General features: G+C 44.3%; 1 protein-coding gene across 2 annotated transcripts in view; it reads right to left on the minus strand.

Moving 5' to 3' along the window:
- LOC126195321 (ATP-binding cassette subfamily G member 4-like) overlaps nt 1–26,264 on the minus strand; it is a 334,509-nt gene that overhangs the window by 20,859 nt on the left and 287,386 nt on the right. For both annotated transcript variants that reach the window (XM_049933889.1, XM_049933888.1), the window contains one exon: nt 7,913–8,030. In XM_049933889.1, coding sequence (XP_049789846.1) covers nt 7,913–8,030 — 118 coding nt within the window. The remainder of the gene's footprint in view (nt 1–7,912; nt 8,031–26,264) is intronic.

Raw genomic sequence — 26,264 nt, forward strand, 5'->3', positions numbered from 1 at the left:
TGTACCCGTGATTCATCTTCTTCAACTCCTTAAACAGGATGAGGGGCTGTTTTCCTGGTGCTGTCAAATCTAATTTCCCCAACATGACATTAGCTATAAATTTGCCACAACAGGCAGTATTCTCATTAACTGAAAGCCACATATAGTGGTCACTAAAGTCTGCTTTAATATTAGCAGTAGCCTTTCGATACAACTGTTTCAAATAATTTTGTCATGGTGTCAACTCATCTGGTATACTCTGGTCAATGGAAAACCACGCCAATGGTGACATCAGGGAATCTATCAAACGGTGTAGTGTTTGCTGGGTAGTCCCACATTCACAATTGCTCTGTACACAGTCACAGAGAGTGCATTGTGGTACAGCGAATATGCTTACCAGACTCTCTGCAGTGGAGGGCCATAGGAATAATGGAAGCATGTCCATCGCAAACTGATGTAGCCTGGTGGCTTAATTTGAATCGTTCTGTTGTTTCTCGGATGTGGTGACAGTTTATAGAGAACGAAACTATATCATGGCCTACCACATGTGACATCAGAAAGAGAGAACATAAGGGCACGATGGTGCTGCCTTAGTACTATGCAGCAACTGGCATCTGTCTTCACAGCATCCACTGGACGTGTTGTATCAATGCAAATGGTATAGAGAGGGCTTTGAAAGAGTGGCCTTTATTGTCGGAGACCTGCTGTATTTGTGTCTCTGACACATTTTCACAAAAGGGAACGTCTAGAGTGGAGTTGTCAACAGCCACCTGGACAGTCGAACAGTGGGCCAATGTTCTTTTCACAGATGAGTCCCAATCTGATCTGGAGAGTGGTTCTCAACAGATTTGCATCTGAAGGGAATGTGGAACATGATTTCGAGACTAACATTGTGCAAAAGACTGATATCGAGGAGGATCATTAATGATGTGGGCAGGGATAATCTTGATCACCCGAACGTCTCTCCATGGAATTGTACAGGTGAGTCAGAAAAATGTAAGTGCTGACAGGTATTGGCGCAAGGTCTTGGAGCCTCATGTACAGTTGCTGTGAGGCAGTGCAGATACAGAAAACCTCAAGGAGGGGGCACTAAAGATATCTTCTTGAGCTACCTTTAATTTTACCACAATAAACAATAATCCAGTCACAAGCAAAGTTTAAGAAAGTTCTATTTAAATTGATTATACACATATACATGACAATGCCATCTTATGATATAAAAAAGGTACGACTGTGGTCCTCTTTCTTAAATGATGAATTCCATGTGCCTATTCTTCCTGGCAAATTGGTTAATTACGTTGTCAATAGGACAATCAATGTCAGGGTGAGTGTTCAACAGAGCTAAGCCATTAAGTCGATCCTCCTCCATCGTCGACCTCAGCCATGTGTTAGTTATCTATGTGCCAGACAGAAGTGTATAAAATAAGGTGACGCAGGCGCGCATGCTACACAGGAAAGTACAACTACTCGATAATTTGACTCAATTGAGTCGACTGGCAAAAGAAATGAACGAATAGCATTCAGGCTGAATGGTGGGAGTGGTGCGGGTGGCAATTCAGGAGGCCTCGCAAGAGTGGGGGAGGGGGGGCAGATGCCCCTCCCCCCATATGTATACGCCACTGCTGTGAGATGCTGTGCGCCCACTCTTCGTACTGATGGACGATACTGCTCGACCTCACAGAGCACGAACGGTTGATGTTTTCTTGGAAATGGAAGATACTGCACGCATGGTGTGGCCTGCTCGTTCTCCCGATTTGAATCTCATAGAGCATGTCTGGGATGCACTAGGGAGGCGAGTTCATCATGTCAGCATCCACCAATCACTCTCCAAGACTTGCGAGAGGCTCCGCAGGAAAAATAGGTGTTACTGCCTCATCATGACATTGATGACGTTATTCACAGCATGCTCCGTCGTTGCCAGGCCTGTATTGCTGCCAGAGGTGGTCACACTCCATAGTGACCACATTAACCAGTTGTCGGAATGTGTGTGCAAATCTGTTAAGCTGGAAGAAACGACAAACATTTTCGTCTACTGTTGTGCATGTTGCAGCTGTTTACATTCTGTATTCTTTACACTGTTTCTACTTTGCTATCACCTGTTTATACTGTTCTGTGGCAACATAAGCGCAATCTTGCAAAATTTCTGTTTGTTGCTTTAATTTTGGACACCAGTGCGTAAAGAAAATATCGAGCGAATTTACCGGGATAATTCTAAATCACTTCAGGAAGTAAATCGACGGTCACATTGTTGACAAACGTATTCTACAATGTTGACAGTTCTCCATTACACTAGCGACAGGCAGAATTCTCAGCCAATGTGTTCCTTGAACTGGTGGGGAATCTTGCGCTTCAAAGCCGCGCTGGCGCCGGCTGCCACCGCTTTGACTGGGAGCAAAAATACCTGGTATAGGCCAGTGAGTTTTATTTGTATTTCTGTAACGATGACCTCCATCTACGTCATTACCCTACAACTCACACTTAAGTGCCTGAGAAGAGGGCTCTTCCAACCACCTTCAGACTATTTCTCCACCGTTCCACTCTGAAACGCAGCATGGGAAAAATGAACACACACATATTTCTGTATGAGCTCCAGTTTCTTTTATTTTATTATGATAACCATCCCTCTCTATGCAGGATGGCAACAATAAAATATTTTCACGTTCAGACGAGAAAGTTGGTGACTTGAGATTTCGTGAAAATATGTCGCGCAGCGAAACACGCCTTTGTCTTATTGATTGCCTTTCCAATTCCTTTATCATATCTGTGACACTCTCTCCCCTGTTTCACGATACAAAACGAGCTGCCCTTCTGAGAATTTTTTTCAATGATCTCTGCCAGTCTTATCTGGTAAGGATCCCATACAGCAAGGCAATACTCTAGCAGAGGACGAACAAGCGTAACGTAGGCAGTCTCTGTAGTAGACCGTTGCGTCTCCTAAGAGTTGTACCAAAAAAACGTAGTCTATGTTTTGCCTTCCCCACAACGCACTGGCCTTTTATACCTTAAAATACTACCGCCATCTGTACGTATGTATATCGCTGACCTCGCGACTTTCGTCACCTCACTGTATTATACTAAAACAGTGCATCGCTCACTTCTTAAAATTAATGCTTGCCTTCAACTAATAATGAGAAACGTTGTGCCGGCCGAAGTGGCCGTGCGGTTAAAGGCGCTGCAGTCTGGAACCGCAAGACCGCTACGGTCGCAGGTTCGAATCCTGCCTCGGGCATGGATGTTTGTGACGTCCTTAGGTTAGTTAGGTTTAACTAGTTCTAAGTTCTAGGGGACTAATAACCTCAGCAGTTGAGTCCCATAGTGCTCAGAGCCATTTGAACCATTGAGAAACGTTGTAATAGTCTGCTCCACTTCGCATAACCCGTAAAGATAATGTTCATAGCTTTTATTCCACATGTCACGTGTCAAGCCTGAACACAGCAAACACGTGTGTAAGCGGTCTAAATGTAGGTCTGCTGCCCACGGGCAGCGCGTTGATCGTGATAAAATATAAGTGTGTCTAGTTGTGGTTTCCATTCCGAAAACTGGTTTCATGCAGCTCTACACATTAGCGTAGCACGTTCAAGATTTCTCCTCTTTGCATAGCTGGAGTTTTTACCTCTCACACTTCCCCCAACTACAAAATTGGTGATCCCTCGATAGCACAGGATGTGCACTCCGAATCGATCCCTTCTTTTAGTCAAGTCGTGCCATATTTCTATTTTCTGCTCAGTTTGGTCCAGTACCTCCTCCTTAGTTATTCGACCTATCCATCTAGTCTTCAGCATTCTTCTTTAGCACCGCATTTCAAAAGCTTCTATTCTCTTCTTGTGTGAACAGTTTATAATCCACGTTTCACTTCCGTACAGGGCTACACTCCATACATACATTCACTTAGAGAAGTACTAATGGAAAAGTTTAAGTTCGATGTTAATAAATCTATTTTCGCTCTCAGAAAAAGCCTTTCTTGCTATTGGCAGTTAGTTTTTTAAATGCATTCTATTTCGCCCATCGTCAGTTACTTTGCTGCCCAAATAGCAGAAACTTATCTACTCACAGTATCTCATTTTCTAAACCATGGGGTGGTATCCAAAAGCTCTCGAGATTTGAATTTATGCACAAATGGTTTAGAACTTTAGACTAAGAGCGTAGGCGTCCACAAGAGGGGGTACTTCCCCCCCCCCCCCCCCATCTCTCCTTCTTCCGGAATCTGGGGTACACAGTTTCTATTCATTACAGAAATCTCATCCACTTCTCGACGGATTTTCTGTGACTCCGCTACACCCTTCGCGTAGCCAGATGTAGCATTATGTGACTTGCAGCGAGACAGTACTGTGGCGTTAGCAGTTGGCGGACAACTTAAATTGGACTGACCACATAAATAAAGTTGTGGGGAAGGCAAAACATAGGTATAAAAGGCCAGTGCATTGGTGGAGCTGTCATTTGTATTCAAGTCCAACTCAATTATGGCCGCACGACGGGAATGGAACACTCCACTTCGGAAATCGTTAGGGAATTCCATATTCCGAGATCCACAGTGTCAACAGTGTGCCGAGGATACCAAGCTTCAGGCATTATCTGTCACCGTGGACAAAGCTGCGGCCCTCGGCCTTCACTTAACGACCGAGAGCAGTGGCTTTTGTGTAGAGCTGTCAGTGCTAACAAACAAGCGACACTGAGTGAACTAACCGCGAAAATCAAGGTGGAACGTACGATGAACGTATTCGCTATGACAATGCGGCGAAATTTGGTGTTAATGGGCTATGGCAGTAGGCGATCGACGCGAATGCCCTTGGTAACAGCACGACATCGCCTGCAGCGTCTCTCTTGGGCTCGTGACCATATCGGTTGGACCCTAGGTGGCTAGAAAACAAGAGCTGATGGTAGGGTTCGAGTGCGGAGCAGACTACACGAAGCTATGGACCCAAGTTGTCAACAAGGCACTGTGCAAGCTAAGCTGGTGGTGGCCCCATAATGGTGAGGGATGTGTTTTACATGGAATGAATTGGGTCTTCTAGTCCAACTGAACCGATCATTTACTGAAAATGGTCATGTTCCGCTACTGGGTGACAGACCGTAGCCATGCATGGACTTCATGTATCCAAACAACGATGGAATTTTTATGGATGAGATTGCGCCAAGTCACTGGGCCACAGTTGCTCGCGATTTGTTTGAAGATCATTCTGGACAATTCGAACAAATGATGTGGTCACACACAATGCCCAATATGAATCCCACCGAACATTTATGGGACATGATAGAGGGGTTACAAAATCCTGCACCGGCAACACTTTCGCAATTACGGCCAGCTGTATAGGCAGCATGGCTCAGTATTTCTGCAGGGGTTCTTCCAACGACTTGTTGAGTCAATGCCACATGGAGTTGCTGCACTATGGCGGGTAAAAAGAAGGTCCGATACGATATTAAGGGGTATCCCATGACTTTTGTCATATCAGTGAATGCGTAGCACTACAATTAACGTAATATCTACACAATTCCAATGTTATTGTGTGAAAGTGTAACACAGAACGTTTGAAATTTGGAAATTTGTGGTAAGGTCTTATGGGACCAAACTGCTGAGGTCATCGGTCCCTAAGCTTACACACTACTTAATCTAACTTAAACTAACTTACGCTAAGGACGACACGCGCGCCCATGCCCGAGGGAGGACTCGAATCTACGACGGGGGAAGCCGCGCGGACCGTGACAAGACGCCCAGAGCGCTCGCCTACCCCGCGTGGCAGATCGTTTGAAACACAGCTCTTTCTCTGATAAGTTTTCACATGTTTTTCTGAGTAGTCAAATGCTGCACAAGACTTCAACATTATAATCAAAACCTCTTTGGTAAAAACACTACAATAAAAAAATTCTGTTTATTCTAACTGACTTCAACAAACCGCCTGCCGACGAATTCGATCCATCAACTGATCGCAATGTTGGTTTCTATCTATCATGCGAGGACTATCGGTTAGCATGCTACAGTATGCGCTGCCTAATATGTTCCAAAATGTCGCGCGTAGAAACGGGATTTTTCCGGTACTCATACCTGGGGTTCTATTGATAACAGAAAGGTAGGATCCAGTATTTTGGATAGCTCCTGGGGTAAGGATCATTTGTATACCAAACAGAAGGATCGTCTGTTGTAACTACACTACAGTATGGGGTCAAAGTTTGAATATTACACACACTTCCTCCAGCTTAGACAAATGATGCAAATTAGTTGGTTATTTTTGCATTGCGTGTCGTCTATGGTGCGCGTTAGGGGGCTTATTGAGGCAACATGTAGTTCCCGGGAGGATCCCGAGAAAACCCGAAAAACTTGGTTTTTGGGAACCAAAACTGAGCCGCGGATTCCAAGACCGTTACGCACAGCAAATGGTTGAAATCATTAAGTTATATTCCGAAGATCTGGACATCGAAAAACCTTGAAAATCTTCTTGATATCTTCTATCCGTTTCCGAGATACAGATGTTCACTCTGCTTTCACACGTTAAATAAGCTCGTTATTATTCGGCGTGAAGCGAAAACGTAGTATAGAAAGTGACGTAAACTGGTAAATATGCTGTAAACTATAAAGTGTCTGCCTTATCATCAGAAGGGTTCTGGGAACTCCATGCTGTAGTACGGAAGCACATGTAAAATTCTTGTGCACGTAAAATTCGGTCTAAGAGATAAAATTTGTTTTGTATTATTCTAGTTTGACGTAAGTAAACTACCAAATCTTACTGACCCACATAATTCTTTTGATATGAGTGACATGCCCTAGAAGAGCGGAGTGGCCGGGCGGTTTGAGGCACCTCGTCACGGATTGCGCGGCCCCTTCCGCCGGAGATTCGAGTCCTCCCTCGGGCATGGCCGTGTGTGTTGTTCTTAGCATAAGTTAGTTTAAGTAGTGTGTAAGTCTAGGGACCGATGACCTCAGCAGGTTGGTCCCTTAGGAACACACACATTTGAACATTTGACGCGCCCTGCTATAGCAGGCGAAAGAGGGGAACCATGGAAAAATGGTCCTATAAGGCGAATGTGTTCCTGTTTTAAAAGAGTCTGGCTGAAAAGTGGGGTACCAGCTGCTCATTCTGCATTCCTCAGCACCTTTAAAAATTCTCCCATAAATTTGCGCATGTGAACATATTCGCGCTTTTTTATGCTGAGAGAAGTGGACAATAGTATGGAGAAACAGACGGAAAAGTAATAAATGCTGGTAGATAGTGGGTGGTGAATGTGGTATAGAAAGAGCGAAGGGGACAATTGGCAGTGTGAGAGAAAGAGAAGGACAAGGTGGCGTTGGAACATAGTTGGCAGTGAAAGAACAGTGCTAGGAAAATAGTGAAGGAGACAGTGCCAGTGGGAGAGGAACAAAGAGAAGGAGAACGTGGGAGCGGATGAGAGCCAGTGATAATGAGAGACAGAGTTGATAACAAAGACAACGATGGGAAGGGAGATAGTGCAGTGAGAAGAGACAGCAGAAGTGGGAAGGAATAAATGAGGTGATACTAAGAGGGAGCAAGACGCTGACTGTGGCAAAGAGAGGAAGCAGTAATGGTAGGACATAACAAAGGAGACTGTGGCTGTGAGACAGGTGACAGTGACATTTAGAGAGACACAAAGAGATAATGACAATGAGTTGCGCTGAAAGAGTGAGTAGACGTGTATGAGCGGTGTATACGGCGATGGACTAGTGGATGTGAGTAAATTACTTGTGCGAGTGTGAAGTGAGTTGCATGTTACATAGAGCGCGAATATGTTCGCATACCAAAAGTTTTGGGAGAAATTTTAATGGTGCTGAGGAGGGTAGAATGAGACAGCTGGTACACCACTTTTCAGTGATAGTGTTTTGAAACAGGAACGTATTAGCCTTTTTGTGCTCCGATAAGAGCATTTTCCGCAGGTCGTATCTATGGTCTAAGCGGCAGCAGAAGACAGAGCGGTGAGTACTGACTTGTAGCCGGTGAGGATGTTGAGGAGCGTGCTCTTGCCGGCGCCGGATGGGCCCATGATGGCCGTCAGCTCGCCCGAGCGCAGCCTGCCGCTCACCGACCGTAGGATCGTCTTCTCCTCTGCAACAAAAACGACCACTTCCCGTCACAAGATGTCTCACTGCCGCGAGTAATAACAATACGACAGGGATCTTCAACATTCACGACGTTTGCCAGATCGGGACCTGGTCATAATTTTTTAATTATCATAAAAAAAATCCAAAAGGAAAAAAGAACTGTAAACCTGGCCAGGGTGCCAACATAGTAGCGTTTACGCCCGAGATGGGAAGGGAGGTAGCAACAGCGTACACTCCAGCACTCTTACACGTTAAGTGTTCACATGCTACACGTGTATATGCCAATTCACTTCATACAACAAAAATTAAACATCCACTGGCGCTTTTATTTGGCAATACCTTTCGCACACTACCACTGTGTGTGGCAATACCTATGCTCGGAGTCGATAAAAATATCTGAGCCCCTATTCAATATTCCGTAAGTACTCCACAAATCCAGCTCATGGATTTCGTCAATGAAATGTGATGAATTTGATGACTGCGATCTGTTCCGGGTCTCTGGTCTCAAAATTGATTTGTGGTGTCAGGTTTTGTAACTATGTGCGGGGTGTAAAAATTGATAAATCGAAACGTGTCTTCATGGCTCAGTATTAATATTGTCTGGAACTCTCATAAGTCGCTCGTGACAGACATCGTACATGTTTTTACACAGTTGTTAGCCTACACTGGATTGTCTTTATAAACATTAAAAGTATTTGCAAGTCTACCTGATCCACCACAACATCAACCCATTCTCAAGTGATGCTTCGTGCCTATCCAAAATGTATTTTAAGACATCCCTCTCCTCATCAGTTTAAAGGATTTCATGTCACAAAGACGAAGTATAAAACGTAGTTAATAATAGAATTAAGCTGCCAGAGGGCTAACTCTATTTTCAATTACATCAGTATTAATTTAAACGTTTTTCTGTTGCATATCAAATTTGACTGAATGTACATTAATTTTATAGCAGCCATACTTGAGTCCACTACTACACCTTCAAATCTGTCTGACAACTTACCAGAGCAAAATTAGCAAATTTTCTTACGAAATTTAAAAAGATTGAGAATTTATGTGTAAAATGTTCCGTCTTTAAAGGAATTTTTGTGCTGATTCCACGTGTAATATTTCCGAAGTTACACAGGATTTAATATTCTGATTTATATTTTTGTAATATTAATTCAGCTGATGCATTAGGATTACAGTTGTGTGTGTAAAAAATCATCTTTCCTCTTCCAGCCCCTGCCGAGTAAATGTAATTTTTTGAAAAGTCTTTTATTTAAATGTGAATATTACACAAATGTTTTGTTGTTACATATGTGATACAATTTTGGAATTAGCCAAATGAGTTTGTTCCCCACGAAATCTATTGCTTTGTCTTTAGTTGCTATAAATCCCCGATTCATTGTAGCAAAACATGGGTTAACGTTTTAAAGCGGTTTGAACATTCGAAAAATCGTTTTCTCACAGCAAATCCTAAAATACAATTTTGGAAGGACTGTATGGTTCCTACGGAATAAGCAGGTAATGTGCAATATATACTGTAGTTATTAATGGCTGGCTCTAAGCACTATGGGACTTAACGTCTGAGGTCATCAGTCCCCTAGACTTAGAACTACTTAAACCTAACTAACCTAAGGACATCACACACATCCATGCCCGAGGCAGGATTCGAACCTGCGACCGTAGCAGCAGCCCGGTTTCGGACTGAAGCGCCTAGAACCGCCCGGCCACAGCGGCCGGCAGTTGTTGTTACTAGTGTATTTTATGTATGAGAAGAAAAATGGAATTCTCTTGATATACATTTTTGGCTACGTTCAAAGAGGTTGTTGTTAGGTGTCCTGATCGACATTTCTTCGACAACTAGTTATGAAATTATATCACAACTGCGGCTACATTTATTCATAGTGTAATGTGCCTCAATAAACCACTGGCTTCTTTAATTATGACCATTATTTTCATAAAAAAGCTAACATGGTATTCCTTTCTGAAAATATGAACATGGATAGTTTCTTCCGGTACATTTTATAAGCAAATAACAAAGACAGACCAAATGTTTCTCAGAATTTCCTTGCTAGCCATGAAATCCTGTTCTGTGACATTTTCGTGAAGTTGGTATTTCTTTGTATTGTTCATAATATCGCACCTGCCTATAGTTTGGGTCACAAGCGAAGGCGGTCGGATTAAGGCTCGTTCTGCGCATCAGCGCCGCGCATTCTCTGACAGCCAATGAACGTTCAGTAGCGTTCTAAGAGCTCTGGTGTGAATATCGTACCCAGTGCAAGCGTTAAACGTGATCGCGGCGACTTAGTGAATTTTTATTCCATTTGTTGCGGGCTGTCATGGCTGATGTTGGTAAGCGAGAAATTCTGCACAAGCAAGTAGGAGACGTAATTTGCAGGATACATGCGTACATGAAGCGTCAAGCTGGTAACTGAAGGAGGTGTGTGTGTGTGTGTGTGTGTGTGTGTGTGTGTGTGAAGGAGGAAGGCCGGGGAGGGGGTGGGGAAGGATAACAATTGTAGAGAAAGGCCGAGACTTCAGTACAGTAGGCAGGTACAAATGAATGTAGGCTGCAGTAGTAACTCGGAGATGAAACGGCAGCCTTCGGCCTAAAGATCACAACAATGTTAAAAAGACTCTAAATTAATCAAAATATCCACGGGTGTGCTGCCGGTCTATAGTGTCCAACGGGCACAATATTTCAGCGATCATACATGTCGCCATCATCAGGTGAACTGACGGACTGAGCTCCTGTGAACGTGCCGGCACGGAGATCCGTACGCAATGGCTGCTCAGAGGGTTCCCTCTGAGCAGCCATTAGTTGACAGTGGTGAAAGGTTACTGCGGAGATGGGCACGGGCGAATAGACAAGCAACTGTTGAGCAATTGACGGCCCTGATGAACCAAGGGACAACAACAGAGTCTCCTCAACGACTGTCCAGGGAACGTCGCAGATTAAGGGCCTTCGCAGCTGGCGCCTGGTTCAAGCACTATGCTGACTGCTGGGCGACGAAGACTGGAATCCAATACCGCAACTAGAAGTCCACTGAGCCGTGACAGGTGGCCTTTACAAATGAATCAATTTTAGGCCGGTATTACACTATCAAATTTCTTTTTCAAAGTTGATATGTCAAATATTTATGTCAAAGAAGTTTGATGGTGTAATAGGGCACTTTGTCAAATCTCGTCTGTCGTCAAATAAATTTGATCAAATCTAGGGCCTCGCTGTAGATTTGATCATAAAAGTCACTTGTCTTCTGTTCACTGCAATGTGACTGTTACCACGTGGAGCGCTAGCATCGCTGCAGCGTTCTGTCATCTCTAGTGTGTTTATAAACATGGCCGGTAGATACAATTGGTTTGTACCGTCAACTACAAAATTAAGAGAGATGTATGAAGCTGATGAGGCGCTTTACAATGTGAAGCACCCTGAATACAAAAAGAGATTAAGAAGATTGGAGAGCTACAAGAATATTGCGGAGGTCATTAGCCGTGAGATACGGTTTTCGGACACAAAATTAAATTTGTTTATAAAATAAAAATAGTCCTTAATACACATAAAGTGTATTGAACATTTATTTACCTTCAGACATTGGTCCTTTAGTGCTTTGTAAATTGCTGCACACCTTTCAGGTATTATTTTCGTTAATGTGCACTGTGGTATTCGAGTGCTGTACTCTAGAGTAACTCTCTCCTGTGGCAATGAATCGGAGTGTTCCAGTGAGCCTGTCTTCTGCAGATATAGCTGTTCTCAAGTGAGTATTGTGCTTTGTGATATGAGGATACACTTCACTGAGCACATACTGAAATGTGTGCTCATCCATTCTTAAGTAATTAATGCACGACCTGACGTACTCCACTACAAGCTCACGAACCAAGTTTTGTTGAATGCTTTTATCGTCTCGTCGTAAAACCCACGGCTTCACCCAGGTACGTTTCCTTTTTTCCTCCGCTTCTCTTCCACGTGTGCACACAGTGCAATTGTGGTACATGCAACTGCTGCGGTTAATAACAAGTTGTTGTTGTCAGCCATCTTGAACTTTGACGAAAAATATGATGACAGTGTAATACCCCTTTTTAGCGACACGTCAAAGATCTTTATCAAATAAATTTGACGAATATTTCATCATATCTTTGATCAAATCTTTCACAAAGAAATTTGATAGTGTAATACCGGCCTTATTTATGCTCCATCGGATAGATGGCCGTTGGCGTCTACGCCATGATGCGTCTGAAAGCAAAGGGTTCAGGCCAGAGGAGAGAGCGTTGTGGTCTGGGGAATGTTTTCGTGCTATTCCCTGGGTGATCTCGTCATTCCGGAAGGCACAACTGATCAAGACAAGTAGGTCTCTATCCTTGGGGACCGTGTCCACCTCTACACGCAGTTTGTTTTTTTCTGGCACGACGGCATTATCAGCAGTACTATGCAACGTGTCACACTACTCGCAGTGCATGTGCGTGGTTCGAAGAGCTCTAGAATGAGTTTACCGTACTCCCCTGGCCAAGTCCCGACATTTAAACCCAACCGAGGGCCTATATGACCACCTCGATAGTGCTGCACGCGCAGTGGATCATGAGCCACGAAATCTACCGCAGTTGGCCGCGGCAACGGAGTCGGCAAGAATCCACATCCCAGTCGGTACCTTCCAGAACTTCACTGGCTCTCGTCCGCAGCAGCGGTCTGCACTGTAAAAGATGGTTATTCAGGTTTTGACTGGTGGTCACTTTAATGTGAATGGACAATGTATTTTATTTGCAGTCTGTTCGAGACAGGATAAATCTACATTTATGAACTGCGTCCCACAGCGAAATGCACGGCAGAAGGTACTTCCCATTGTGTCACATGAATAGGCCCATTCCTGTTCCATTCGAGTATGGAGCATGGAATACCTGCTTAAATACTTCGGTGTGCGCTATAATTAGTCTTCGTGGCTGCTACTGAAGCGATGCGTGGTGGACGGTAGTGCTTTCCGAAATTCTTCATTTAATATTGCTTCTTGAAATTTTGCTATTAGTCTATTACAGGATAGTTGGCGACTTTTTTCAAGCGTCTCTCAACTCAGGTTCCACAGCATTCCCGTTAGTCAAATAAACCTCTGGCCATTCGTTTTGTCCTTATTTGCACACGTTCAGCATCCCCTGTCAGGGCTATTAGGTATAAAACGCACACACTTGAACAATATTGTGCAATGGTTCGCCGACCGATGTGGCCGAGCGGTTCTAGGCGCTTCAGTCTGGAACCGCGCGACTGCTACGGTCGCAGGTTCGAATCCTGCGTCGGGCATGGACGTGTGTGATGTCCTTAGGTTAGTGAGGTATAAGTAGTTCTCAGTTCTGGGGGACTGATGACCTCAGATGTTAAGTCCCATTGTGCTCAGAGCCATTTGAACCATTTTTGCAATGGTTCGCACGAATGTTATGTATGCAGCCTTCATTGTGGATTTGACGGCATTTTCCCTGTATCCTATCAACAAACCGAAGTCTGCCACTTGCGGCTATGTGATCATTGCTGAGTTGTGGGTCGAGTTACCCATAAGTCTGATGTACGATAAATGAAGAGAGCCTCATGAAAGTACTTTATACCTGCTTTTATCAAGGACCAGCAACAGCACCCAACTGTGGCAAACGGTCAGAGACAACTCCCAACGAGGCGTCTTTCGGCTGGGCACATAATAGGCAGGCACGCCTTGACCGACACACCGCAGATTGCAGCGTGACGTCACACCAGCCGGGGGGGGGGCCTATCACATCTGGGTCGCCGAGGCGCTGAGACTCTATGGATGCTGCGTTGCCGCGCGGTGGCTTCTGACAAGTTTGGCACAGTGCTGGGTGTGAAGCTTTCGCACACCGCTCATACCGTGCAACCAGCACACATCTTACAAGTCTTGCAGTACACACTAAGAGCTACAGTGGTTACTCAGATTCTATTAACATATTTTCTTTTTTATCACGGGAGCTATCGGCGTTTCATACACTGCAGTGTCATTAATAACAGATTCCTCTGGGATATTTATGTCACATCGTCTTGATTTATCGCCCCAGTGGTTTTACCTTGACACTAGTACAGTAATAGTCCAGCTAAACAGTGTGCGCAAAACTGAAAGCTCGTAGAACGAAAATGAAAATTATACATTGCAAGAAACTGAATACTGACTTGTGCACTGTTCAAAGGATCCGGACACCCTATGCACTGCGTAATTGACTACTAGCTGTCACGAAAGATGGACCCTTCAGTATGAAAGGAGGCAGGGAGTACTGTATTGTCAGAGAAGCAGGAAAGAAGTAACAGCAGTGGAGTCGGTCAGAAGAGCCCAATAATATCAAACGTGGACTAGACACTGATGTCAACTGAGTAACAAATCCGAGAGAGCCATTCTATCCCTTCTAAAGCGGTCCAGTTCGTCTGCTGGTGACGTGACTGTGATGTGGATATGCGAAACAGCAACCACTGCTAAGCCAAGACAGATGGGCCACATTTATTTATTTATTTTGCGTATGGCAATACAGCGACAATATTTTATATAAGTACAACAATATGTATAAAACAAAACAATGTGTAAATAGTACACGTGTAAAAAAAAACAAGCAATAGCACAAAAGGATAAAGTACAAACCCTCAAGACAAAATAACTACACGTTAAAAGCTTGGGAAGCCTGACTAGAAACTCATTCATATATTTAAAGCTCAATATCTAGATTACACAGCCAATCCAAAGCAGAGGGTTTCACATATATAACCTCAGAGACAGGTCCGGCGTATCTTCTTAAGGGGCATTCCACAATAATATGGCGGACGTTCTGTTCTGGTGCTCCACAGTCACAGGCTGGTGAGTCGCATAGACCCCACTTGTACTTATATGCATTGCATCTTGCATGGACCGTTCTGATACGGTTTAATTTAGTCCAGGTACATCTCTTCAGATCAAAGCGCGGTAATTCCAGAGTAGGATCTTGGATACCTAGTTTATTAATTCCAGAATCATTCCAAAAGTGCCGCCATTGCTCCTTGATGTCAGGTTGATGTTATTATGCATTAACCCATATAGGCTTCCGTGACTTCAAGCGGGTCGATGGTATTTCGTTCAAAACATCATGGATTGGTAGATTCTGTGATTAATCTGAGTCATGAATTTTTGACCACTCTCTCGCTGCTGCTTCTTGGCTTCTCAATTGTGGAGGTGGGATATTGCTTAGAGTATGCAGCCAAGGGACTGGGGTGGATTTAATAGTACCCGTTTTTATCCTCAACACTCGTTCAACTGGACGTCGATTTTCTTAGTATGAGTGCTCGAATGCCAGACAGCAGAGCAATATTCGGCAACAGGATATACCAGGGCTATTGCGGCAGTACGTAAGGTGGATGCTTGAGCTCCCCAAGTCGAGCCAGCCAATTTTCTCAGGATGTTGTTGCGACTCTTTAGCTTTTGGCTTACGTTTTCTAGATGTTTTTTGTAAGTCAGGGAGCGGTCTAGTGTTATGCCAAGGTATTTGGGGTTGAAGTTGTGTTTGACTCTTTGTTCACAGAAGTTCACATTCAGTTCCTGGTGGGCCATTTTATTGTTCAAGTGGAAAGCACACACCTCAGTCTTGGTTGGATTAGGGCAGAGTCGCCATTTTTTATAATAGGAATTCAAGGACTCCAGATCTTCTGTGAGTACGTTCGCTCCTTCCCCAAGTGTTTTAGTTTGTACAACTAGTGCCAAATCATCGGCGTAGCAAAATTTCCTGTTGACTGTATTTGGCAAGTCGCTAATATACAAATTAAAAAGGGTTGGAACCAACACATCCTTGAGGAAGGCCATTTTTTTATTTTATACGATCTGCTGGTGTTGTGGCCGATGCTCACTTTGAAAGACCTGTTCGTCAGCATGTTGTTCATTAAGGTAGATGGGCCACATATACCGACGGACTCGAAATCAGCAGAAGAAATCACTCGTGAGTCTACGACCGCTACGGTCGCAGGTTCGAATCCTGCCTCTGGATGTGTGTAATGTCCTTAGGTTAGTTAGATTTAAGTAGTTCTAAGTTCTAGGGGACTGATGACCTCAGCAGTTAAGTCCCATAATGCTCAGAGCCATTTGAACCGTTTTGAACTCGTGAGTCCCAAAGTGCTACCACTACTCCACCACAATGTACATGTGGAAAAGTTTATATTGGAACAACAAAAAGAAGCATAAATACACGGTTAAAAGAACACAGAAGTCTTTGCCGATTAGGAAAAACAGATAAATCGGCTGTAGCAGAACACGCTTTTCAGTCAGGAAATCATCAAGTGAGGTTTTCCGACACAAAAATTTTATCTACAACGACGAACTATTACCCACGGCTTTGTAGAGAAGCAATTGAAATATATAAACATAGGGATAATTTTAATCGGAAAGAAGAGACCATGAAACTTAGTGATATTTGGACAGTAGCACTACAGAATTGCTAGACAGTTTTATCCGTGACGAGATTACGATCGATAGTTAAGTTTTATCTCTGACAAAGATTATCTCTGCATATCACGTGTAACTCTTGGTCACGCCCACTTTCTACGATATATAAGTCGCTCTCAGACGTCCGACCCGTCAGTCAGCAAGACTCACCGGAGGAGAAACACCCCTCTGAAGATGTCCAGCGCAGCTCTGGACGAAACGTTAGGAGCTGAAGAGTTTCATGGACCACGACCTTACATCCCGGAAGGTTCACCAGCTTCTCGTAAGACACACAGTTTTGTACTCAGTGCTAAGCTACACTTGAGGTGGTGTAGACAACGACGCCACGGGATAGTGGATAAGTGGGTACGATTGATTTGGAGCGACGAACCAAGCTCTACACAGCGGCAATCCGATGGAAGAGTTTGGATTTGGCGAATGCGAGGAGAACGTTACCTGTCATCACGTGTAGTGCCAACAATGAATTACGGAGGTGGGGGTGTTACGGTATGGGGTGTTTATAGTCGTTAGAGCGGCGCTTCACAAAACACTAAATTCGGAAGGAAATGAATACAGTTTACGACATTGTGTCCTGCGTACAATAGAGGAACAGTTCGGGGATTATAACTGATTGTATCAGCATGACAAGCACTCTGTCATAGAGCGGCTTGTGTGAGGCAATGGTTTGTGGACAATAATATTCCTGAAATAGAGCGGCCTGCTCAGAATGCCGATCTGGACGCAATGGAACGCCTGATTCAGAACGTCGATTTCTCTCCAGATCCCAGGGTCCACCATCACTACCTTCTCTGGTTTCGGGTCTTGAGGAAGAAAGGGCTGCCATTCCTCCACTGATATTCAGATACCTCATTGAAGGTCTCCCCTGCATAACTGAAGTAGTCATAAAGACAACGGGTTGCGACACCCCATATTAACGTCCACTAATAGATGTCTGGATACTTTTGATCATGCAGCGTACTCGTTTTCATAGAAATCCTTATTGTCTGTCCAGTTATTAGTACGAAAGCATCTTGTACAGCGTGCGAGAAAGCTACTTTCACAAACTACGAGCGATGTTGTGGAATACAGAAATGAAGTACAGCTCTTGGGAAGACGAATTTTTCGTGACACCTGAAGATTTGTACCATATCCGGACATGAGCTCGAATTTCCTGCTTCTTACGAGCAGTCGCCTTAACTACTATGCTATCCGAACACGCCTCCAGAGATCTCGCTCAAACTTTCATTGTCGCTAATGTCTCCACCCCTCCCTGTTGGAAAGAGAATCTGCCACAAAGTTTCAGTTTCACTACATGTTCATTACATTATAAGTTCAATATTTCTAAATGGTTTTCATGTCATTTCAGGATATTTTATCGTCATTAATTTCATCCTTATCGAGCCATTCATTCCATCCCACTGCATTAAATCCATTCGTTGGAAACACGTCCCACTTAAAATCCGTACAGCCAGGCGCACTACGCTAACCACTACTAGAACATTTTTACATATTTTATTTTTATTATCATTAAAATCATAGCCATCTGTGGAACGTTAAACATAGGTATGACGGTATATTATTTGGGGATGGGGGGGGGGGGGGGGGGGAGGGACGAGACGAAGTAGAAACTGACTTCTTCCCCAGAATCGAACTCTGAATTGCGCCTGGGTGCAGCTGTGTGGTTCCTACACGATGGATGCCGTCTCACTTTAATAACATCATTCTGGTTGGTTGGTTGATTGACTTGAGAGAGGGGACCAAATAGCGAGGTCATCGGTCCCATCGGATTGGGAAGAATGAGGAAGGAAGTCGGCTGTGCCCTTTCAAAGGAACCATCTCGGCATTTGCCTGAAGCGATTTAGGAAAGTCACGAAAAACCTAAGTCAGGATGGCCGGGCGTGGGTTTGAACCGTCGTCCTCCCGAATACGAGTCCAGTGTGTTAACCACTGCGTCACGTCGCTCGGTAACTTCATTCTGAATGCAACGTTTAGTGAGGGGTGTAACGGAAGAGGAGGCATTCTTAAGTTTGAAACTTCTGAACTATTCTCTGTGGGACCACGTCAAGAATTTGTTGTATACTAAACAGTGTACGATCTCAAAGGTCGCATTTCAGTAGCTTTCGACACTGGTACCCAAATACCCTCTGTTTATTCGTCCTCCCGAATACGAGTCCAGTGTGCTAACCACTGCGTCACGTCGCTCGGTAACTTCATTCTGAATGCAACGTTTAGTGAGAGGTGTAACGGAAGAGGAGGCATTCTTAAGTTTGAAACTTCTGAACTATTCTCTGTGGGACCACGTGAAGAATTTGTTGTATACTAAACAGTGTACGATCTCAAAGGTCGCATTTCAGTAGCTTTCGACACTGGTACCCAAATACCCTCTGTTTTAGATCTCTGTTTTGTGATAGAATGCTGAAGAACTAAGAACGTAATGTCTGCCACTATTTATTTTCTTCTACCGCGTTAACATCTAGTTCTCTACAGGAAACGCAAATTTTGGCCGATCCTTACTTTCTTATTTAAGACAGTTTATTTTCGTCTGCTTTATCGTCTCGCGAAGTGTATACGTGCAAAGCCTGCGAAAAAATTAAAATGAGTCAAATTTGTTCGAATTTGGTGCAGTTCCAAACCACAGAAATTATGTGGATTTCACTGCCGATAACGTTCGACACCATTCAAAACAAAAAAACCAACATTCGGTCTATCATCCGCCAATCCTGATGTAACGGTCATTATAAGCAGGAAATTAAAAAGTTTCGGGTTCGTTTAAGTGTCGAAATAACGTGTCGACAGGCAATGGCACAGTGTTATAGACTCAAAAACACATCATCCACACAACAAAACACAACATCAATCTGTAGTCCGCAAAACGGCTGCTAATATCTACGAAAGTTGTTCAATAAGTTCAAATGGTTCAAATGGCTCTGAGCACTATGGGACTTAACATCTGAGGTCATCAGTCCCCTAGAACTTAGCACTACTTAAACCTAAATAACCTAAGTACCTCACAGAGATCCACGCCCGAGGCAGGATTCGAACCTGCGACCGTAGCAGTCGCGCGGTTCCGGACTGAAGCGCCTAGAACCGCTCGGCCACCATCGCCGGCGTTCAATAAGTAGTGCAACACATTTTTTCTCGGGCAGTTTCGATTGAGAGAATGCGGTATTTGTTGTGGGACATCGTGGAATATTCTCGCTTCAGCCCCTATACTTTCTTGAAGTTCCGATAGGTGCCGACGCTATACGTTGCCTTCTAAATGGCGTCTGTAACGGAGGTGCTTTACAAGCAGAGAGCTGTCAATACGTTTCTTGTAGCGAAAAACCAGAGCTTCGTATATATTAATAGGCGCTTCTAAGATGTCTAAGGAGACCCGGCAGTGAACAAAAACACGATGAGCAGTTGGGCGAGACGTTTGTCATCATCGCAACAAGGTCGCGCAAACCTGACGGATCTCCCGGATGCCGGCAGTCGCAGAGACCCGAAAGAAACTGAACAAGCGAGTACATCGTGTTGGTCGTCACAAAAATGCAAACCAACTTCTCCTTCTCTATGACGACGCAAGGTCTCAACAACTCTGCGCACCCGAGGATCTAACAAAACTTCATTGGATTGTTCTTCTTCATATATCCTACAGCCCGGATCTCGCACCTTCTGACTTTCATCTGTCTGATCCAATGAAGGATGCAATCCATAGGAAGCTGTAAGTGGATGATGGGGAGGTTATTCATGCAGCAAGACGTTGGCTCCGATGTCGACCAGTGGAGTGCTACCATAGAGTTTTGTAGCCAGAAGAGTGGGGAATAATATGGTGTCTTGGATTCCTGAATAAAACCAACCCGTTTTCAGATAAACATGTGTTGTTTTACTTACTGAACGCCCATCGTATATGCAGAGTCGGATGCAGATCGGAAATAAATTTACTTTACAAAAAGCGAGGAAAAATTCCGTTTCTGTTACTGACGGATAATGTTGCAACAACTGAGGAGGTGACGGCTCTAACGTTCTGCAGCATAAAACACACAGGTCAATAGCTGTGTGTTTACCGTGTACGCCAAAGTAAAAGTTTGACGTATATACCGAATGTAGCTGGACTGTAGGCATCGTCGCATTAACGAAACGAAATGATGCTGGGAAGTCCACTGAATTCAGACACACGCGGAAGAACGCACGTTCCAGAACACGTTTTCGCGTGTCCTCCATCGGGAGCGGGTAACAGGGTTCACGAAAGCACTGCGGCCGCGTATTCAGGGAACTGGGGGTCAGTTACGTGTTACCTGTCACGTCAAGGTCTAGGCAGGCGCCGCCTTCGTGGAGAACAATCAATGTCTTTATCATGTACATGGTACTCCACACGTGCCAGATAGCTTTGCGACTACTGCGGAAAGTTTAGCGATTAGCTGGCCTTATTACTTCTAAAGCCGCGACTGACGTTAGCTTGGTAGGAGGAAAGCTAGGCACCATACGTAAGACATTAGTGACGGAACAACATCTCCGAATGGCCTCAGACGGGAAAAGGAATAGGTCATAGCATTTTTAGGAATCATTCTAATTTCTCCCTTAAATTATTTAGAAAAAATAATCATTAAAAAAATAAACAACGTAAATTTGTCTTAAAACTTATATTTACTAACGTTTTAGAATATATTTACTTGTATGTGCCTCCGCCTTATCTGCGCTGAAACGTTTAAGTGGGGCACTGTATATTTTATGGAGTGGTACAACTGAAATTCCCAAACTGAGGTTTTCCGTATTTCTTACGCAATCTATAACATGAAAAATCGCAAAAAGAATGGCGTTGGTTGCATCGCAATACGTCAATTACATCCCTAAAAATTGCAATATGAAATTGACGCTTGAAACTAACTAAACGCGCCACTATTGCACATCCCGAGATGCAAGCGTGATCTCCACATACACGATATGATCAAAAGTATCCGGACACCCCCAAAAATATGTCTTTCATATTAGGTGCATTGTGCAGCCACCTACTGCCAGGTACTCCATATCAGCGACCTCAGTAGCCATTAGACATCGTGAGAGAGCAGAATGAGGCGCTCCGCGGAACTCATGGACTTCGAACGTGGTCAGGTGGTTGGGTGTCACTTGTGTCATATGTCTGTAAGCGAGGTTTCCACACTCCTAAACATCCCTAGGTCTACTGTTTCCGATGTGATAGTGAAGTGGAAACATGAAGGGACGCGCACAACATAAAAGCGTACAGGCCGAGCTCGTCTGTTGGCTGACAGAGACTGCCGACAGTTGAAGAGGGTCATAATCTGTAATAGGCAGACCTCTATCCACACCATCAAACAGGAATTCTAAACTGCATCAGGACCCACGGCAAATACTATGACAGTTAGGCGGGAGGTGAGAAAACTTGGATTTTATGGCCAAGCGGCTGCTCATAAGCCACACATCACGCCGGTAAATGCCAAACGACGTCTCGCTTGGTGTAAGGAGCGTAAAGCATTGGGCGATTGAACAGTGGAAAGACGTTGTGTGGAATGACGAATCACGGTACACAATGTGGCGATCCGATGGCACGGTGTGGGTATGGCGAATGTCCGGTGAACGTCATCTGCCAGCGAATGCCAGATAAAGAAGCAGCTATCGATTATCAGTCCAATATAAAAAGAGCGGTAATGTGTCGCAGTATCAATCCTCCACCATTCGATCCCACTCCACCCCGAAGGAAAAAAAAAAAAAAAAAAAACGAGATTCGCCTACCCATCAACAAGATTTGCTGGCGACGGCACCCGAAAACTTTAGCGGGAATCCTGTGAGCTGCATTAGCATCATGGATATATCCCAATGGTCCTCTACGGCGGAACGAATTAAGTGATTGAATAAATGTTCGTACAACTCTTTTGACTTTAATGCATTCTGTGACCACAATGATGCGTCGTATGACCCGAAATGCAGTTTTGCTGTCTGAAGAGCCAGCATTTCTCCATTCATAGCTTTCCGAGTAAGCCGTTACTGCAACTCACTTCCGTGCGGTTAAAAGGCCGTTCTATGCAAATCGACGGAAGCGTCTGGACTTCAGTGCTACCACCCTACCCCGTACATATTACCAAAGAAATCATTGTTCTTCGCGTACCTTTGGGGCCACAAGCCGAAAATGTACCGTTTGTTAAAATTTGCTCAGGTTACTAATCATAAGAAGTTACACTTGGATCCTCCCTGAGAAAGACAAATTATTTGTCCACTGTAGGTCGTGTGCCAACGACCTTGCCGCAATGGTGACATCGGTTTCCGTCAGATCATCAAAGTTAAGCTCTGTTGGGCTTGGCTACCATCTGGATGAGTGGCCATACGGGTTGCCGAGCACTGTTGGCAAGCTGGTTTCATTCACCCCTATGTGGCCAGTTGAGAAGCTACTCGAGTGAGAAGCAGCGGTTTGCGTAAAGAAAACTGACAATGGCCGGTAGAGTGGTGTGTTAACTACATGTCCATCCCTATCCGCATCCAGTGACGCCTACCGGCTGAAGACGACACGGCGACCGGTCGTACAGTTGGGCCTTCTAAGGCCTGTCCAGACAGAGTTCAGAGGTTATGTATTAGCTGATCAGTATAAGACTTTGTAAATATTCGTGTGCTGGTTGTAACAAGAAGTATCAATATTCGTCCATATCGGTCGCTTATCATTAACTGTTAGTATGTAGGACGGTGGTTCCCAATCTGGGGGTCATTATTCTGAGCGGTAAAACAAGGGGTTTTATTGTGACTCGGCCACTGGACTAAATTATTTTTAATATATAACTATTTCGTAAGACTATAATAATCACGTAACTAATGAGGAGGTATTGAACAGAATTGGGGAGAAGATAAATTTGTGGCACAACTTGACTAGAAGAAGGTTGGTAGGTCATGTTCTAAGGGATCACCAATTTAGTATTGGAGGACAGCGTGGAGGGTAAAAATCGTAGATGGAGACCAAGAGATGAATACACTAAGCAGATTCAGAAGGATGTATGTTGCAGTAGGTATTGGGAGATGATGAAGCTTGCACAGTATAGAGTAGCATGGAGAGCTACATCAAAACCAGTCTCTGGACTGAAGAATTACATTTTTATTTCAAATGCTAGTAATAATGCGCGAAACAATGGGGTGGAGGTTACAACTAGTGAAACGAATGTATGCAGAACCTTCAACACATAGTCCACACACACACACACACACACACACACACACACACACACACACACTTCATACCACGCATCTTTGACAGTAAAATCGAAACATATATATGCTTAGACATCTGAGAATGCCTTTTCCGAGGTTTAGGTAGTTCCCGTAACTGACCAGAAATTGCTACATTATTTACTTCGCAACAATAAATGAACTGAAAAGGCAACAGAAGTACATAATGGCCACTATAATGCAGTAGGGATTCATAGTATTGTTATTGTTTTTATTATTATTATTATTATTATTATTATTATTATTGACAGTGGTCAGACACAGAGCAATGGAAATCTGAATACTTTCAGTTTCTACCAGTTCATAAGTAAGGATTCACTTACACACAGTATGTATAGCGCATATATTTTAACTTGGTTGAATTTAAATAGGGGTGCAGAGTGTGTATGAAGCAAGTGTCGGTACAGAGAGAAGTGATGCAGAGGGGGAGGAAGAGGAGATTAGTGTTTAACGTCCCATCGACGACCACGTCTTTAGAGATAGAGCAAAAGCCCGGACTGTGGAAGGGTGGAAAAGAAAATCGTCCGTGCCCTTTCAAAGGAACTATCCTGGAATTTGCCTGATGCGATTTAAGGAAATCATGAAAACCTAAACCAGGATGGCCGGACGTCTGGTTCAACTGTCGTCCTCCCAAATGCGAGTCCAATGTGCTAACCACTGCGCCGCCTCACTCGGTGAAGTGTCTACCCTCATTGTATATAGTTAGCTTTCTTTTCTGAGGAGGAGTTGTAGGTAGGACTCGTAATCCACTGAGAATTTATATTTTGTTGACGAACTACAGTTTCCAATATTGAAATTTATTTCTGAAAAGCAACTTAACTGTAGCTGGTACAGATTGACTACCTAAAGCGACGTATGAAAATTTATGCTGGACTGGGACTCGAACCTCAATTCAACGTCGGCCGCGGTGGTCTAGCGGTTCTGGCGCTGCAGTCCGGAACCGCGGGACTGCTACGGTCGCAGGTTCGAATCCTGCCTCGGGCATGGGTGTGTGTGATGTCCTTAGGTTAGTTAGGTTTAAGTAGTTCTAAGTTCTAGGGGACTTATGACCTAAGATGTTGAGTCCCATAGTGCTCAGAGCCATTTGAACCATTTTTGAACCTCAATTCACGACAACCGGCAAATCTTGGTTCGAGTCATGGTACAGCATCCATTTTGATATGTCACTGTAGGTAGTCCATCTACACCTATTACAGTTAATTTTATGTATATAGACTGACGCGAGAGTGAAAATTTCTACCACGGCTGGGAATCGATCCTGGGTCCCCTGCTTAGTAGGCAGGTGCTCTAGCCACTAAGCCACCTTAGCGCAGCAGTTCGCACAACTACATGGATTAGCCTGGCCGGCCTCCCTCCTCGATCCAAATCCTCACTGCTGCCCCAGTCTACTTTAGATTTCCCACTGTGCCAAGGCGGGTTAGTGGCTGGCGCACCTGCCTAATAAGCAGGAGACCCGTGTTCGATTCCCAGCTTTGGTACAAATTTTCACTCGCCGCCTCAATCTATATACATGAAATCATATCTGTATGAGACCAAAACACCTGAAAAAATTAAATATCTTTTAACTTTCGTTATTTTTAAAAATGTAAGTGTTTAAACAAAATTTCTTTACAGTCTTAAGTTTAGTTATGCGCTAATGTTGATGATTGCGGGATGAATAGAGGTAAGGAGGGTACTAACTAATATCTGATTCCGCATTCTCAGAAAGGTTGGGAACCACTGACGTAGGAACAGCGAACTCAGAGGAAACTTCGATGCGTTCCGGAGCGGCTTCCGTGTGCTTACGGCCCCCCTAATCACCGCGTCGTTAGGTGGAAATTGCAGCTTCGCCAGAGAATAACAGGAGACTGGAAAACCAACTCTAGGCGTCCTTCCCATCCGGTTTGTCAACAATCCCCTCAAACGAGCAGCAGTCTCGCCGTACTCCTGAAGGTTATCTTCATCTGTGAGACCAGAAAAGACCAAGAAAAACCCACTGAGTTTTTCACCTAGTGACGTTGACAAAACGGTCACAAATTTATATGAAGCAGAAAGCTGCTTAAGCAAGCACTAGCGCGGTGAGACCCGTGTGAGAGTACACCGTCCAGTCACATTAATGTGACCTCCACCTACGTTCGACATCAATAACCACTCACAGACGGCAGGTGGCAGCACTAGCAGTGGTGGGTATATGCCGGGGGGGGGGGGGGGCGAAAAACCGTACAGCAGTTGTCGTAATGCGGAAACGGTGCGATTTATCTAACGTCCGAAAGAGCATGATTATTGGCTTTCGGGGCAACAGTGAAACCATTTCCGAAACGGCTAAAACTGTAAACTATTCGCATGTCGCCGTTGTTGAAGTATACCGTCTATGACAAAATAGCGCTACCCAAAACCGATGTCGAGGCTACTGTGGTGCACCACGGGCCATAGACGAAAGGGTTGGGGGTTGTGTTGTTTGGGGGGAGAGACCAAACAGTTAGGTCATCGGTGTGTGTGTGTGTGTGTGTGTGTGTGTGTGTGAGTGTGATTTGGGATCTTATGGGCGCCCAACGGCGAGGTTATCAGCGCCCTAACATCGATGAAAACAAACGAATGTGGATAAGAACGAAAACTGTCGTACACGCATGCACACGAAACGACCCCACAATGAC

Source organism: Schistocerca nitens, chromosome 7, assembly GCF_023898315.1.
Source record: "Schistocerca nitens isolate TAMUIC-IGC-003100 chromosome 7, iqSchNite1.1, whole genome shotgun sequence".
NCBI classification, from domain to species: Eukaryota; Metazoa; Arthropoda; class Insecta; order Orthoptera; family Acrididae; genus Schistocerca; species Schistocerca nitens.